This window comes from Cannabis sativa, chromosome 8 (genome assembly GCF_029168945.1).
Source record: "Cannabis sativa cultivar Pink pepper isolate KNU-18-1 chromosome 8, ASM2916894v1, whole genome shotgun sequence".
NCBI lineage: Eukaryota > Viridiplantae > Streptophyta > Magnoliopsida > Rosales > Cannabaceae > Cannabis > Cannabis sativa.
The window spans coordinates 42,323,790-42,339,892 of NC_083608.1; the positions used below are offsets into that span (position 1 = coordinate 42,323,790).

Consider the following 16,103-nt stretch of genomic DNA (forward strand, 5'->3'; position numbering starts at 1 on the left):
ATGGTATTATTAAAAGTGTTTTTTAGTGGTTTAATAAAATATTGTTTTATTTAGGTAGGAGGAGATAGAAAGAAAGGAAAGAAGCAACTGTAAAGCCCGGGAACCCAAAACAGAAATCAATCTCATGAGGCAGACAAAAATACAGTGTAGGGGCAAAAAAAATCCCATAAACTTTGAGATCCGAGCAGTGGTGGTGCAACTCAACTCAACCCAAACTTCAATCTTTTCCAATCAAAACCAGAGTTAAGGGCAAAACCAAATCAAACCACCGCCGTTTCCGACAATCCAAAAAGTTTGAGGTAAAACCAAAAAATATATATTGTGAAAGGTCACATTCAGCTACATTTGCAAATATATATGCTTTCATAAACAGGACACACACACACACAAAAAAACACAATATCATACAAAAAACACTTTCGGGGATAGGAAAAGAAGAAACCCCAACTATTATCTATCTTGATTTCGAGCACAAAACAAAATCTGTCTTTTGAGGAAAGGAAAAAGCTCCTGAGAGGCCCATTTGGCGATAGTGAAGTGGGTTTTTTTTTTAATTTTTATTTTTATATTTATATTTTTTGGTCTGGTGGGAAGGGAAGGGAAAGGGGAAAAAATGGCTGTTGAAACTGAGAAATCTGGGTCTGATGGGAAAGTTTGGAGCTTTTGTAGAATGCCGTTTTGGCAAGGGAGAAATGGGTCTTCATCCTCGTCTTCTTCGTTATCTTCAATGCATAATATTCATGCCCATCATCATCATCAGCAGCAGCAGAATCAGAGCCACCATCAATCTGTGGAGCGTTTGAGCCTTCAATCTCCTACTACGGTCTCCTCTGTGGCTAAATCCTTCCTTCCAACTAGGAGGAGGCTCCGTCTTGATCCTCCTAGCAAGCTCTTCTTTCCATGTAAGAACAAGCTTTTTTGTGTTTTCGCTGATATAATCGATCTGGAATATGGTTCGGTGTTTTTCTTGGCCACTTTCGTTGTATAAAAACCAAAAATTTATCTCACATTTTGGTTCAGGAACGACAATTCTATGTTTTTAGTGTTTTGGTTGATCATAACCACCATCACCATGAAATTGTTTTTCCTGTTAATTGCATGATTTTGCTCAATGTTTACGTTATTAAAAACTAATTTAGTTGTAATTTAATTAAGTAATAACTTCACTTTTTTATTATTTACTTTGGTTATGATAAAAGATTCTAATCTTTTAAAGATATTAAAACTGGAACATATTCGTCCTTGTTTCTTAATTACGCTCTTGAATTATCTCATCACCTAATACTTGGGCGGATGCATTTAAGTTTCATTTGTCAATAGGCCCACAAGTTGCCATTATCTCTTCTGCAAGGTTCCATTATATAATATCTAGAATATAATTAGATGCATTTTTGTCAAATTTATGCTGATAGATAATTGAAAGCTATAATTTGTTAATTCTAATTATTGACTGATTTCTTTCATCTCTTTTATCTCTAGATGAACCTGGTAAGCAGGTTAGGAGTGCCATTGGGATAAAAAACACATGCAAGTCTCATGTAGCTTTCAAGGTAATTAGGTTTCTCTTTCCCTGTTTCTTAGCTGATGTTATCAACTCATTATTTTATCTTATTACATTTTTGTCTAAACAATGTGTCACAATTCAGTTCTTGAAAGAAATGTAGTTTATTGATAAGAGCAAGAACAATTACAAAATCCCAAGTTATTCGAGAAACTTGGTAAACTCCCTGAGTAACATTTTACTCTAAAATATTTCACACAAAATTCCCTCCTCTCACAAGACTAACCCTCAGTATTTTTAAGCTAGAATAGCTAGCCAACCACATTAGAAGACACAAATTTAGAAACACTGAACACAGCCACATAATTCTAATGAGCTATGCTAGTGAGACTAATTTTAAGGCCTAACAGTGGACAAGAAATGGTTGTTCTTTTCTTAATGTTGGAAATGTACGTAAATAGTTCAAACAGTAAAAACTTTTTTTTTGTTGGAAATGTACATTAATGTTCTTATCAATCTGTGTATATTTGTATTTTAATCAGAAGTTGGGGAAATTAATTCTAACTTCTTTTTAATTTTGGCTAGCATAAAAGGCCTTAGTTAAGTAGGACATTATTTTATTCTAGAAAGAGATAACTGTAATGTCTTAAAACTTTTTTATGTCGTTAGATTTGAAATTATCTCCCCCTTTTTTTTCGAATAGATTTCATTGGGTCTTGCTATTGTTGTTATCGAACTAATAACATGTCTACTTTTTTCAGTTCCAAACAACAGCGCCGAAGAGCTGTTATATGCGACCTCCTGGGGGTATACTTGCTCCCGGTGAAAGTCTTATTGCAACTGGTAAATTCACTTTTCTTGGCTTTCCTTCTACTTCTTTTTTATCTTATTTTCTTGTGCTCATTCTACTTCTTATGCTCTCTGCTTTGAGTTTCTATCATGCAACCTCTCTTTTTTTATTATCGATATGCTGAAACATGAAATATTTGATAGTGATATTATTTAACATGGCTAACAGTATTCAAGTTTGTGGAACCTCCGGAGAACCATGAAAAACCAGTAGACCAGAAGAGCAGAGTCAAGTTCAAAATCATGAGTCTAAAAGTGAAAGGGGAAATGGACTACGTTCCAGAACTGGTATTTCCTTTTATATGTATTCTATCCTGCTTTACGACTAATGTCTATGCTAGGGACCGATTCTGTTGAGTTCAAATATCCTGTTATTTTTTAATTTTCTGAAGATACTATTATTTGAAACACCATATATGCAGATTCCAGAATCACTATTTATAAATGTTTTTCCATTCGAAATCTTTTTACGAACTTTTGTTGGTTTTGCCCACTGAGTCTTGTATTTCACTTGCATACCTTCATACATTATGCAAGATAGTGTGGTGGTTATGTTCTGCTTCTAAGAAAACTGGCTTCTGGATTAGTGTTAATTGCTGTGGAGACTCTTGTAATGGGTTTTTAAAGTAATTTTTGTTTGTCTTCTATCTGTGATATTTATGTTTCTTTCTTTTTGGCAAAACCAAAAGAGAGATCAATTTACTATAAAGTTGTTTACCAAATCTATCCTATGAAAATTTTATGCAGTTTGATGAACAAAAGGACCAAGTGGCTGTTGAGCAAATTTTGCGAGTTATATTCCTCGACCCTGAACGACCAAGCCCGGTGAGTGGGAAATGTTACTGAGTTGTTTTTCTTTAGTAATAATATAATGGTTGTATCGTATTATTTTCATCGAGATTGAAAAGAGCTTCCAATTTTGTTTTTCTGTTAAGGCTCTAGAGAAGCTTAAGAGACAATTAGCGGATGCTGAGGCTGCACTTGAAGCACGTAAAAAGCCTCCAGAAGACACAGGCCCCAGAATTGTTGGGGAAGGACTTGTCATAGATGAATGGGTAATGCATTGAATATATTTCGTCTTTCTTCAATGTTGTGCTTTTGTAGATTTAACCATGCATAGTCTAATTTCTGCTCAATTTGGTTTTTCTGTTTTTGCTTTACAGAAAGAGCGAAGGGAAAGATACCTGGCACGACAACAAGTTGAGGGGGTCGATTCAGTGTGAAGCAATTCTTTCTTTCTTTTCGTTGATGGAGGTTTCAAATATTATTATCGGAATTTACATTCTTTTTCCTGTTGCTGTTCAAGAAAAGTTTGCTGCAACATCAAAGTGAGCGCGATCGAAAAGGTAAAAGTGGAAGCATGTGTTATGTCTTGTTGTGGATAATGTGAGGAGAGATTGTCTTTTTTTTTTCTTCTTTCCTTTTTTTTAAAAAAATGATTTGATGAAGGCTTTTGATTCATGGCTCATACCTTGTAATCTTGTAGATAGCAGGAACTGAATCCAAAATGACAATGTTTATGATTATTATTGTGTGATAGCAAAGCTATATAAAAACCGCTGATGCTTGTTTCTTTTTTTTTGGCCTTTCCTCCTTTAAACTTCTTTGTAGCCATAGCCATAGCCACTGCATTTGCATATTACAGCAACTATGAATAATTTGTATCGAAGCCACATGAGTTCCCATTTCATAGTATTAAAATAAGAGATATTAGTGGCATAAATGGTTTATGAATTGTACTTAAATATCAAGTTTTAATTTTGACTGTATAAATACTTAATTTTCAGTTTTTGCTGCAACCTTGTTTTTCACTTAATTTTATGCTTCAAAAACTAGTAGTTAAGTATTTAAGAACAATAGTTTCATAATTTAGATAATTATGCTGCTAATATTTTTCATTAAAAATTAACAAGTTACAGAAAATATTAAAAGTAAGATATTTATGACATTAATATTTTTCTAGAGAGAGAAAGAAAACACGTTCTCAAAGTTATGTGAAGTTGAATTCTCATGGGGAAGGAAAGAAGTAAGGAAAATGCTGGTGAAGAAAAATTTTTATATTGAAAAATTGATTATTATTATTATTATTTTGAAGAAAATGAATGATTCTATTGATGATAAGGCACAAAGCTAAGAAAATAAAGTAATATGGTAATTCTTTATACGAGGGACTCCTCAATAATTTTATATTCATCTGAATTAGATTTTTTTTTCTATAGTACTATTCAAGCATACCATCCTTTCTTACACTTGTTAATCACAACACAAATTAGGATAAATATAGATTAGTGCAACATTTTCTAAATTTTATTCATCACTTTAAGTGATATTAAAACTTTTCTTATTTTTTTTGCGTTTTTACATTCTGATTGAATGTGCCCCAAGCCTTCACTCTCCTTCTACTTCTACTGAATTCTTTTTTTTATTGTTAGTTACCGAAGGCTTAAATGATGTATTTTCCTTTGACAATTAAGTGAACTTTTTTTATTTTCCATCTTTTTCATAATTATTTGAAAATACCTAGTTAACAAAGGCATTTCATCATCACAATTATCATAAGAAATTTCTTTTTCAACAACATTAAAAGCGATACATTTACATCTATCAACTGTAGACTTGGGCCTATCTTTTTGGTAGATTTTTTTATTTAGTTCAAAGGTGTGCAAATCTTCCATTGCCAGGAGCTTAGTATCAAACCCGTCTGGAACAACTCTAACAATTTTTTTTGACAAACACAAACTTAGACAATGTTTTATTTTCAGTCATCTTAAGATCATCAAATTTGGTATGAAGCATAATAAATCTAGCGCATCTAACATTAGAAGTTCCTTCAATAAGTTTGAAGAATTTACCAAGTACCCCTAGCAGATTCACAAGAAGGTATAAGCTTAATAAAAACCTTCACATACTCCATTAAAAATAGCATGCAAAATCTTATTATTGCAAGCATACAACATATCATCTTCATTAGACCATTCAATTTTAGGTTTTAGTTTTTTATTACCGTTCAAGTCTATCATAACAGGATGTGACCAACCAGACCGAATTGATCTCCAAGCTTTCTTATCTTGAGACTTGATGAATGCTTCATTCTAACCTTCCAATAAAGATAGTTAGAATCATTGAAAAGTGGCAGACGAGAAATAGAACTTCCTTATGTAAAAACGGCATATTGTAAAAACACACAAGAAATATCAAAGGACCACACTAAGATCGTTTAGTGTCCCGCTTTGATACAAATCGAAAAATGATGTTTTTGCATGTACCAATTTATTTCTTCAATAACTATATTTAAATTGTAACAGTAATGACTTGCAGTAACAGGTTGGAAACTTGCTACTTCAAAATACAGACTTACAATAACAAGTCAGAAACATAAATAAATTGAGCAAAATTGAAAACTTGATACAAGAGAATTATACGTGGTATAATAGTATTCTTTTAAATACTACTAGTCCACCGAGCCACGCTTATAGAATGAAATCAATTAGTAAAGTCTAAAAAATTACAAATATAATTGACTTAAACAAGTTTATACTCTCTCTAAAATTTTGACACAATCCTTTGTAATTCACTTTGTCAATCTGATCTCTGAACACACCAAACAGAGAACTGAATTCAGCTTTTGATGTGCTCACTCACGTCCTCCAGAGTGAGTCTTTGACAAATCTTCTTTCAAAGACTCTTCTCTAGTTTGTTCAATAAAGTTCTTCAAACTATTCTAAGAACAGTGAAATAACAATTTTACCAAAAAAAAAAAAAAAAAACTTAGTAGAACACTGTAGGTTTTTATACAAGAAACTTTCTCTTTTCTCACAAAGATGAAATATAAAACAATAAGACTCGAAGATATAAATACTTCATGTTTCAGATTTTATACACTGAAATATCTAATATTTATTTTTGGAGGCAAAAATACCTAATGTTACAATTTTCTTACACCGTTACTACCACTTCCGTTAACTCATAAATATGGACACGTGGAGGGTTCAGATGCATTACATTTATTTTTATTTTATTTTAAAATTTAATATTCTTAATATCAGAAACTAAATGTTACTTGTTTAAAAAAAAAAACAATTCTCGTAATAATTTTCACATGATATTGGTACTTCAATTCAATAATCATGTTTCATATAGCACTGGTTCACTCAGCTATGGTAATTTAGTATTGCATCTCTTTTTTTTTTAAAAAAAAAAAACAAGTAGCATTTAGTTTTTAATATTAAGAATATTAAATTTTAACATAAAATAAATAACTGTAATGCATTTGGGCTCTTCACGAACGGAAGTGGCAGTAACGGTGTAAAAGAATTGTAACATTAGGTATTTTTACCTCCAAAAATAAACATTAGGTATTTAAGTGTATAAAATCTAAAACATTAAGTATTTATGCCGCAATTTACCCGTTAATTAAGTGTTATAAAACCTTTTTGTTGGATCCCTTAATTATTCAGTACATATATAAATTTCATAGTTGTGTGGAAAAAAAAATCCAACCTATTACAAACAATCCTAATTAAAGTAGTTCCGTATCTTGATACATATAAGATACTACAGATAAAATCTCATTGAAAATTCAGAACAACATATAATAAACACAAGTAATTTAAAATTAGATAAAAAAGAGGACCAATAATGGATATGAGCTTAAAATATGAGATAATTATTATATAAACCAATATACTAATACAATCTGCTTTTATATTTTTTAATTATATATAATGGGGAGAAAAGGAGGACCCATAATTGATACGTGCCCAAACTAAGTGATCATTATGTTTCATCAAACATTAAAAAAAGGTATATATTAAGAAGAAGAAAAAAAGATAAAAAAGTGATGTACAGACTAGAATCATATGAAAAGATGATTCCCATATTAATATAATGTTGGGTTTGGCTTAGATGTTGGGGAAAGTGTGAGATGGCAGCTCAACTGGGAATGATGGCTATAAGCAGAGTATGATAATGTTTAAACTCTATTATAATATAATTCATATATGGATTGTATATATAATGGAATATTGATTGAGTTGAAGATACGATTCTGATTTCTTGGTCCACCAAAAATTATATAAAAGTTTCATTTTAAACCATCTCTCATCTCATCTACGTGTGGTTTTTATGATAATGCATTATATTACAGATCATTATTTTTTGTTGGACGTCCCACTCAAATGATATTAACTTATTGTTTTCTTAAACATCTGCATTTGTGTGTTTTGTATGTGAAGAGGAATATCTAGTTAAGGTCTATGCACATGTCCTTGAAAAAGTTTATTATTAGTTAATTTAATATAGCTAGATTAATTATTAATCTCATTGCTAATAATTTTATGTTTACAAAAATAAAATAATAAATTGCGTATAATGGACGTATTTAGTAAAGGTCTGAAATGCCGGTGAAACAACGCTCAGTCATTTCACTTTCAATTATATATTTTATTATGTTTAATATTATCACTATCATGCTTCCACAATAGAGTTTTGGTTAATTCAATATATTCCACTAGTAAAAGCTGAAGTTGTTAATTGTGACTTGTACCAAAATTGTATTGCAAGTATATATAGGTAAGTGATCCACTTGCCATTAATAAATAAATAAATAAATCAATTCATTAAAAAAAAAAAAAAACAGAACAACTCTTTTTTTCCTCCTTAAACCATATCTAAGTAAGATATGAAACTTACAGGGCTGTTATTTTTACTCTTACATGTAAACCTCCTAACTCAAACTCTAGTTGTGGTGCCGCCTAGGGAGCTCGATTATGCTCACCTGGGCTCCCCAAGTAATCTGCTCACTGTTAGAAAATCAAATAAATCACCATACAAAATTTATATACAATTTATTAGAATACAATAATAATTAGATAATAAGTATACCTACCTAGTTAATTTATAGTAATTACTTTAATTAGATTGTGCAATATTATTAACTAAGTCTTTCTCTTAAAGTCTCTAAATCAAAAACAGTTTTTTTTATCTGATTATCAAAAATTTATAATTGTGATGCGACAATATGTAAATTTAAAGAGTTATGTAACTTAACTACATAACCTTACTTGTTAGAAAAATAATTATAATAATAAAATGATAAAATCTGAAACGTGCAAACAAGATACTATTTTTAAAAATTTACAAAATAAGACTTACAATAAAAGAATCAAGAAAATAAAAATAGCAAAATTATAACAATAATCCAGCTAAAAGAACAATTATATATGTATGGTATAGAGGAAATTACACTCTATACTCTTTTTATGTTGTCCTCTTTTATTTTTACCTTCTTTTTTAAAGTTTATCATTTTTACCTCTTTTTTTAAATATTGTACCAATTTTGCCCCTGTCACTTCAAGATACTCTCCATGTGACTCTCTTATGTTAGGGTATTTTGGGTACAATACATATAAAAAGAGGTATATTTCAAATAAATATAAAATTAGAGGTAAATTTGATTAATTGATTAATAAAAGGGGTATTTTTCAACTTACCCTATGTATATGTATATATACCAGTAGTTAATACTTAATATATTGAGTGATTATATATAATTCTCTGCACTAACGTCAAAAAAGACGTTGCTAGGATAATGGATCTAGTTGCTAATTGATAGGAATGCAATATACTTCAAATATATTACCAAGTCAAAAAAAATGAATGAGTCACGTTTATGTTTCTTTTGAAATATATATAATATTATAAATGTATTCATATAGCTATAACTTACAACAATTCTCCTGCATGTTTCAAAAGGAAGTTTAGAAAAATAAATTTTATTGGGCAAAATACATGAGTGTAAAAAATGTTTTGAATTTATTGTCTTTTGGACTACAAACCAATTCTAAAAAGATAAGACACATTATACCCCCACAATTCTTGTTGTTTGACGCGGCATTGCGCGAATAGGTCTTTTGCATGTCTGGTAATTCATGAGTGCTCTAGAAATTATGCCACAATCTCATAGAAGCAGTCCCATTCCACACTCATATAAGTGATTTTATCAAGTGTATATTACATTCAATACACAACCTGTAATAGATATGAAATTTTTTAAGAGCACACTATCTCATCCTCACAATTATACAATCTAATTACAAGTTATTTATTATTTATTTTTATTTAATTTTTAAATTAATCACAACCTTTTAATAAAAATTTAATAATTTAAAAAAAATGTAACTATGAAATAGTTACAATAAAAATGTAACTATTGAAACTTCCATCATATATATACATTAAAATTAATTATGAGACAAATAAATTAGAGATAGCATAATTTGGTACTATTTTTTAGTAAAATAAATTAAATTAGAATATCTTAAAGGAAATTATAAAAATAAAATAATATAGAAATTAACATTTTAAAAATAATTCACTTTTTTTCCCTTTTTAATCACCTATTTTTGTACAATAATAATAATCAGATTTGCTTTGGCACATCATCATAATAGAATAATAAAAAAGGTTTTCTATTGGACATTTAACAATCTAAAAAATATATATATTCTTAATGAATAAAGAAGAAGTTTTTCTAACAAAAAAATAATAATTAATAAAAAAATGAGTAAAGTATAAATGCATATTATCACACCTAGTAACTACCAACTGTATCAAAATTAAATTAACGAGTGTTAAATCTAGTTGGTATTATTTTCCATATTAAGTTTCTTATTTAATTGCATTTTAGAGTTGGAATTCCTATACTATAACACTTATATTTCCATAGTATTCCTAACGTAAGAAATCTCAGCTGACAACTATGTTAAGAACAGTGTATAAGTTCCAATCAATTTCTTGGTGGTCTCTCTTATTAAGCTAAAAAAAATGGAGATAAAATGTGCACCACTTAATTTTTCTTTAGTGTTAATAAAAAAACAAAAACTATATGCAAATTTTTATCATATTCAATTTTGATTTTATAAAATTCACAAAACTTTCCACTTTCTGGTCTGCGGAATTTTATTTCGTCTAAATTCAGTTGCTGGAAATTTTTGTATTTGCATTGAAAGAGAAAGACAATAGAATTAAAGAAGTAGGACAAAGGAGAGAAAGAGTCCAAAGTTAAGAGTTAGAGGAGCTAAAAATCCACATCATCAGGGGCCAGTGTAGCACGTGATGCCCGTACAGTATAGCTACTAGTAAAGTGCCACGTGTGTTGGGCCATTTCCCACGCACGAGTCCTATCATGGGAGTCATAATAGAATGACAAAACTATCCTCGGAACATAAAAACAAAAACTCCCAATACATAGACAGACTAGACAAGTACCAATAAGTAATGGGCCTAGTGGGCCCACCTAGTCGTTGGGTCAATAGGGATGAGTCATCAAATGGTTATCTGGCCTTTCGATAAGCCCGACAGCTGCCTCATTCGTTTTATCTTGTGCCTCATGATTTCATGACTCTTTCTTTCTTTTTATCTTTTTCTTTTTTAATCATTATTATCATTTTCATCAATCTTTCATTTTTTTTGCAAAGTAATTTAAAAATGAAAAATAAATAAATAGTACCTAAAATACTTTGTGTTTATAAATGATATAAACTTAATAGTTTTTTTATAGGATAAGTATTTAATATTTAGAAAATTATAATTTTTTCAAACTCATTTTAAATTTATTAAAAAAAATTAAAAATAATGAATATTACATATTTTTATTTAGATTCAATTTAAAATTTATATTTATCATATTTAAGACAATAACAAAATTTATATTCACAAAATAAGAAGAAAATTACACATTTATAAATATTAGGTACTTAATAAATTTATACTGTTTACAAACTTAAAATTCTAGAAACTTAATTAGTTTTGTCTTTCTTATTATACTGAGAAATATTAAGAGACTCTTTAAGATACCAAGTACCACAAATAATAACATACTATTATTGGTATATTTTAATTTTGGATCCAACATATTTTTATATAATAATTTATATGAAAAATTACTAATTAATTATAAGAATAATTACATAAAATACTAATTTTTGTAAAAAAAATTTATATTTTTACGTTCAATTCTTTATATAAAGGTTTTTACGATATTCTATAAAAACACAAAAAATAATAAAAGAACGTATAAAAGTAATAGAAAAACAACATCAAAACAACCTAAAAAACAATATATAAATAATAAAAAATCAACAATAAAATAATAAGACTAAAACATAAAAAATATAAAATAAAAAAGTATATTATGTAAATAAAATTTAAAAATTATAAAAATATTAAAAAAAATTGGTACAAACCATATTTTTATATATATATATTTTTTTTATATTATTTCTTCATTATAAAAAATTATATTAGTGTAGTATTTAAAACCTTAAGGTGCTAAATATTAATGCTTTTCCTTTGACAAGCAATATCAATGCTCTTTTATATTTGACGTTTTGTGAACATTACTAACAAAGTCAAATCAAATGTATTAGACTACCAAACAACAGGTTCGTGACTTTGTTTATCAATATTTCGATTTCTATTAATGGTTAATGAAATAAAAGATTATATTATTTCCAAATTCATTGTCCATTCTCCTCCTTCGTGATAAAGTGTCAATCAGATATTTTCTTTTCACTATTCTTGTTCCATGATTAAAAATATGGATATTTTGTGATTTAATGATGATATTTGAATGGTTCAGCAAAAATAAAAAATAATGATATTTGAATTAATATAATTCTTATATTAAATAATAAAACGTAAATGCAATAAAGTCCAATTAACAAATAATTTAGATTTTTTTTTTTTTAAAAAAAAAACATACAATTTAGATTAAATGCATTATTTTTTAGACATTCATACGTTATCATTATTTTGTCATTTGTTATTATTTTTGTGTGTTTGAAGAAGTTTTCTAAAGGAGGATTAACGCCTTTTGTTATTATTTTTTGGAGTTTTTGCTTGGTGATAGTAGGATATCAGCTTTGGCTATATTTGGTGTGGGGGAGGGTCCCGATCTAGGCCAAGGGGTTTCGAGGATCTGTCCATTATTGTTTGGTTTTCGTCCATTGGGGAAGTCATTTTCGCTTTTGATGGGCGGTCTAACAGAGGCGTTCTCATATGGATGCTAGGGTTGTGCTTCATGGTGGAGATCTGAGGGGGGAGGGGGAGGTTCGTCCTTAGTCGAGTTCGTCTTTGGCGCGTTTCTTGTGGGTCGTGGCATTGTCCTCTGGGGGGAGAGACTGTTGTTTGTGTGTTTGAAGAAGTTTTTTGTTGGATGATCAACGCCTGAGGATTTGTGCATTACTGTGTTGGCTATTGTGTTTGGTTTTCATCCATTGGGGAATTCATTTTTGCTTCCAATGGGTGGTTTAACAGAGACGTTCATAGATGGATGCCATGGTTGGGCTTCACGGTGGAGATCTAGGGGGAGGTTCATCCTTAGTCGAGTTCTTCTTTGGCGCGTCTCTTGTGTGTCATGGCATTGTCCTCTGGGTCTAGGGTGCTTCTCCACTTGGTGGTAGTGGTGGTGCCCCAAAGTCTGATGTGTTGGTGTTTGGTTGTTCCATTTCTTTTCTTTTGCGTTTTTATTTCCCTATTTTATTTTTTAATAGTTGTTTATTTCACTTATTTATGCTTTTAATAATGGTGGTTTGCCACTATCCTATTTTTCAATGGGATTAGTAGTTTTTATTCTGAGTAACATTTCTCTGCCCAGTGGCCAAATCTAAAGGATCCTTAGATTGTTATTAAACCATTGCTCTATGGATTAGTCTTTCATTAGGTTTGTCCTTGGCATAGTCTCTGACCTTGTAGCAATAAATGCCTTTGTTAGTTTGAAAGCTTGTATGCTCTTGATCAACCACGTGCATTTTGATTTGATTGTAATTGGAGTGTGCATCCATGAAGCTTAAAAGTTTGTACCCCAAGTTTGAACAAGCTTTGTTTAGATATGTGAAATCTATGCACATCCTCCATGTCCCATCAGGATTTGGAACCAAAACCGAATTGGCTAGCCATGTGGGATATAGAGCTTCCCTACAGAAATTAATGTTGGTCAACTTATCTACTTCTGCCTTTACTGCTTCTGATCTCATGAGATCTAAGGGTCTTTGCTTTTGTCAAACTGGATCAACCTTAGGATCTATGTTTAGTGCATGACAAATTACTCGGGGACTGATAATAGTCATATCAGAATGACTCCAAGCCAATACGTCATTGTTTGCCTTAACTATGGAGATAATCTTTTCTCTAACTACTGGAGGTAGATTCTTTCCCACTCTGATGACTTTAGTAGGATCTTCATCATTAATGCATATTTCTTTTACCTCTTCCATTGGTTCTATTGTTTGCTCCAGTGATACATTTTCTTCCTGGACCATGAGAACAATCTTAGTTGAAACATTGTAGCAGCTTCTAGCACTCTTCTAGTTGCCTCTAATTGTTTTAATGCTTCCAGTATTGCTTGGGAATTTAGGCATAAGTGGTAGATGAATGTCACAGCTCCAAAATCAACCAAAAATGGTCCTCCTAGAATAATAACATTGTCAGCTATTGGGCAATCAACTACTACAAGGGTGTTGTAATTGAAAGAGGACACCACATTGCTTCCAAAGACTTCTCCATTTATTGTCATTGGAAGTTGTATTTTTCCCATTGGGATCAGCATGTCTCCATTGAAGCCTTAGCAGTTGAATAGGATAAGGTAACAAGTTGGCTTCCACAAGACCGATGGCTAAGGCATCTTTGAAAATGATATTGACAGAGATTCCATTATCTACAAGAATTCTAGAAACTCTTTTATTCACAATATGGGCTTTTATCACCAAAGGGTCGTTGTGGGGAAAATTCACATGCTTTGCGTCATCTTCTGTGAAAGTCATTGGCAAATTCATCATCTAAGGACAATGAGCAGGTGATTGTACCAAATTGGAAGTTTCGTCTTGATCCAACTCATTCAAGTACCTTTTCTGTGCATTTGGGTGCTTCCAGCAATATGTGGTCCACCAAAAATGGTTGCTACATGACCATCTAGTGGAGACTGGGCTACTCCAGGAGGATATGGATTTCCAGCACCGAGAGCTACAACAAGCCCTACTACTGGAGCATTTTGTATCCCCTGAAGGGCTTGTGCATTAAGAGCTTGAATTTCAGGAGCTTGTGGATGTCCTACTCCCTGAGGAGGATTAATGACTCCATGTTGCCCAGGAATCAAAAGTTATCCATGTGCAACCCCCTGTCCAGGATAAATGACTGGTATTCTTACTTAATTGGACAGATGTCCATTTTTAACCAATCCTTCAATTTCATCCCTTAGATAGTCACATTCATTGGTAGTGTGCCCTATATCTCTGCGGTATTCACACCTCTTGTTTGGATCTCTTTTCTTTTCTTCCGCCCTTGTACATTGGCAGAGCCTTCTTGTAATGGACCATGTTACAAGTTACATTATAACCATTCTCTCAAGTATCCACAAGGCTTGTGTACTCCTAGTATCTTGATTCTTGAGTCTTTCATTTCTTCGCGAAATCATTTCGGTTTGGACCCTTTAAACTCCTCTTGCTCTGTGATTGGCTTACATTGGACTCTAAAACTTCCACTTTTAGTTCATTTGTCTAGGAGCAACACTAAATCCAATTTTTACCACTCTAAATTTGGGAAAACTAGGCTATGCAGCTGGCTGTGCAAAAGCACTTGGTCCGTAAACGGTAAGAGTCGTAAAGGCAGTTGTCGAAGGGAAAATTGATGGAGTAGTCATCTACAAAGTTTGGGCTGCTACTATGTCTGTGGAAGGTGCTAGAAGTACTCCATAAGCTTCAGCGTAAGGTTCTTCTAAGTTTATGAATCCTTAAGCTCTTGTCAAGACATCAGTCAAAGTATTTGCTCTTTTGCGTTGGAGATCTCCCCACAACAGGATCCTGTGGTTAATCCTGATGTCAAATTCACTATCTTCATATCATTAGTATCCTTGATTTTAACAGCAACATCCATCATGTGTTGGATATATTTCTTCAGGCTTTCCTCAGGCTTCCTTAGTAGTTAAAAATGCATACCCCGTTGCATCTTTTTCTCTGTGTGTCTAAACCACAGAAGTTCTAACAATTATTATCCAGCCAATAGACTTAAGAAATAACTGGTTGTAATTTGTTTTCAATTATAATAAGCCTTATAAATTTCTTGGTGGGATAGTTGATTTTGCTAAATCTTAAAATTCTTGATTAAGTAAACTAGAAAATAGTAGTATCGTTTAAGAATTAACATTTAGAATGAGAAAAAATAACTAAGTAAAAAAAATAACTAAGCAAAATAATAATAATAACACAGATGGTTTATTCAAATTTATTATGTATTGGGTTGTATAACTTTAAGGCAAATTAGTTCTCTTTAATTCACAACTAATAATTAAGAACTTAACAATAGTCAAAAATAAATAAACTAAGTACTTATCTATTTTCCCATTTATTTTTCATCTTTGTTAAAAAAACCCATCTTATCCTAGTGACAGTGCACCACACTTTTATTTTTATCCCAATCTTAATCATAAAATCATTCATTTTCTTCTCCAAATTATAACATTTTAATAAGTGAGTTGTCCCATATCATAATTTCTCCACACCTACTTTAATAAAGTAATAATAATTACATAAAAACCTTCCCTCAAAATAATAATAATAATAATAATAATTACATAAAAACCCAATTTCTCTCGAGACGATAATCTCACAAATTTTGGATTTCAATTGATCCAATCCATCCATCCACATCAACACCCAAAAACAAAACCAAAAAAGTACAAAACGACAAAGGACTAAGG

At 30.8% G+C, this 16,103-nt stretch overlaps 1 protein-coding gene across 3 annotated transcripts; it reads left to right on the forward strand.

Annotated features, from left to right (window-relative positions):
- Positions 1 to 3,927, forward strand: LOC115700537 (vesicle-associated protein 4-2). Of its 3 annotated transcripts, none has more exons than XM_030628097.2 (8): positions 1 to 299; positions 670 to 902; positions 1,480 to 1,550; positions 2,263 to 2,344; positions 2,520 to 2,638; positions 3,098 to 3,175; positions 3,286 to 3,405; positions 3,514 to 3,927. In XM_030628097.2, the coding sequence occupies exons 2-8, from the start codon at positions 671 to 673 to the stop codon at positions 3,571 to 3,573; spliced, it is 762 nt and encodes a 253-aa protein (XP_030483957.1). In that variant the 5' UTR covers positions 1 to 299; position 670; the 3' UTR covers positions 3,574 to 3,927. The 3 variants fall into 3 exon arrangements, with proteins under 3 accessions (XP_030483957.1, XP_030483956.1, XP_060958971.1); XM_030628096.2 differs by having other exon boundaries at positions 33 to 299; positions 595 to 902; XM_061102988.1 differs by having other exon boundaries at positions 43 to 537.
- Positions 3,928 to 16,103: the final 12,176 nt, after the last annotated feature.

What these genes read in the sequence shown, in the direction of transcription:
- LOC115700537 (XM_030628096.2), top strand. Translation starts at nt 614, where the DNA reads ATGGCTGTTGAAACTGAGAAATCTGGGTCTGATGGGAAAGTTTGGAGC. An exon ending in TGAAAGTCTTATTGCAACTG is followed by an intron (nt 2,345 to 2,519) that starts GTAAATTCACTT and finishes CATGGCTAACAG; the next exon opens with TATTCAAGTTTGTGGAACCT. An exon ending in GACTTGTCATAGATGAATGG is followed by an intron (nt 3,406 to 3,513) that starts GTAATGCATTGA and finishes TTTGCTTTACAG; the next exon opens with AAAGAGCGAAGGGAAAGATA.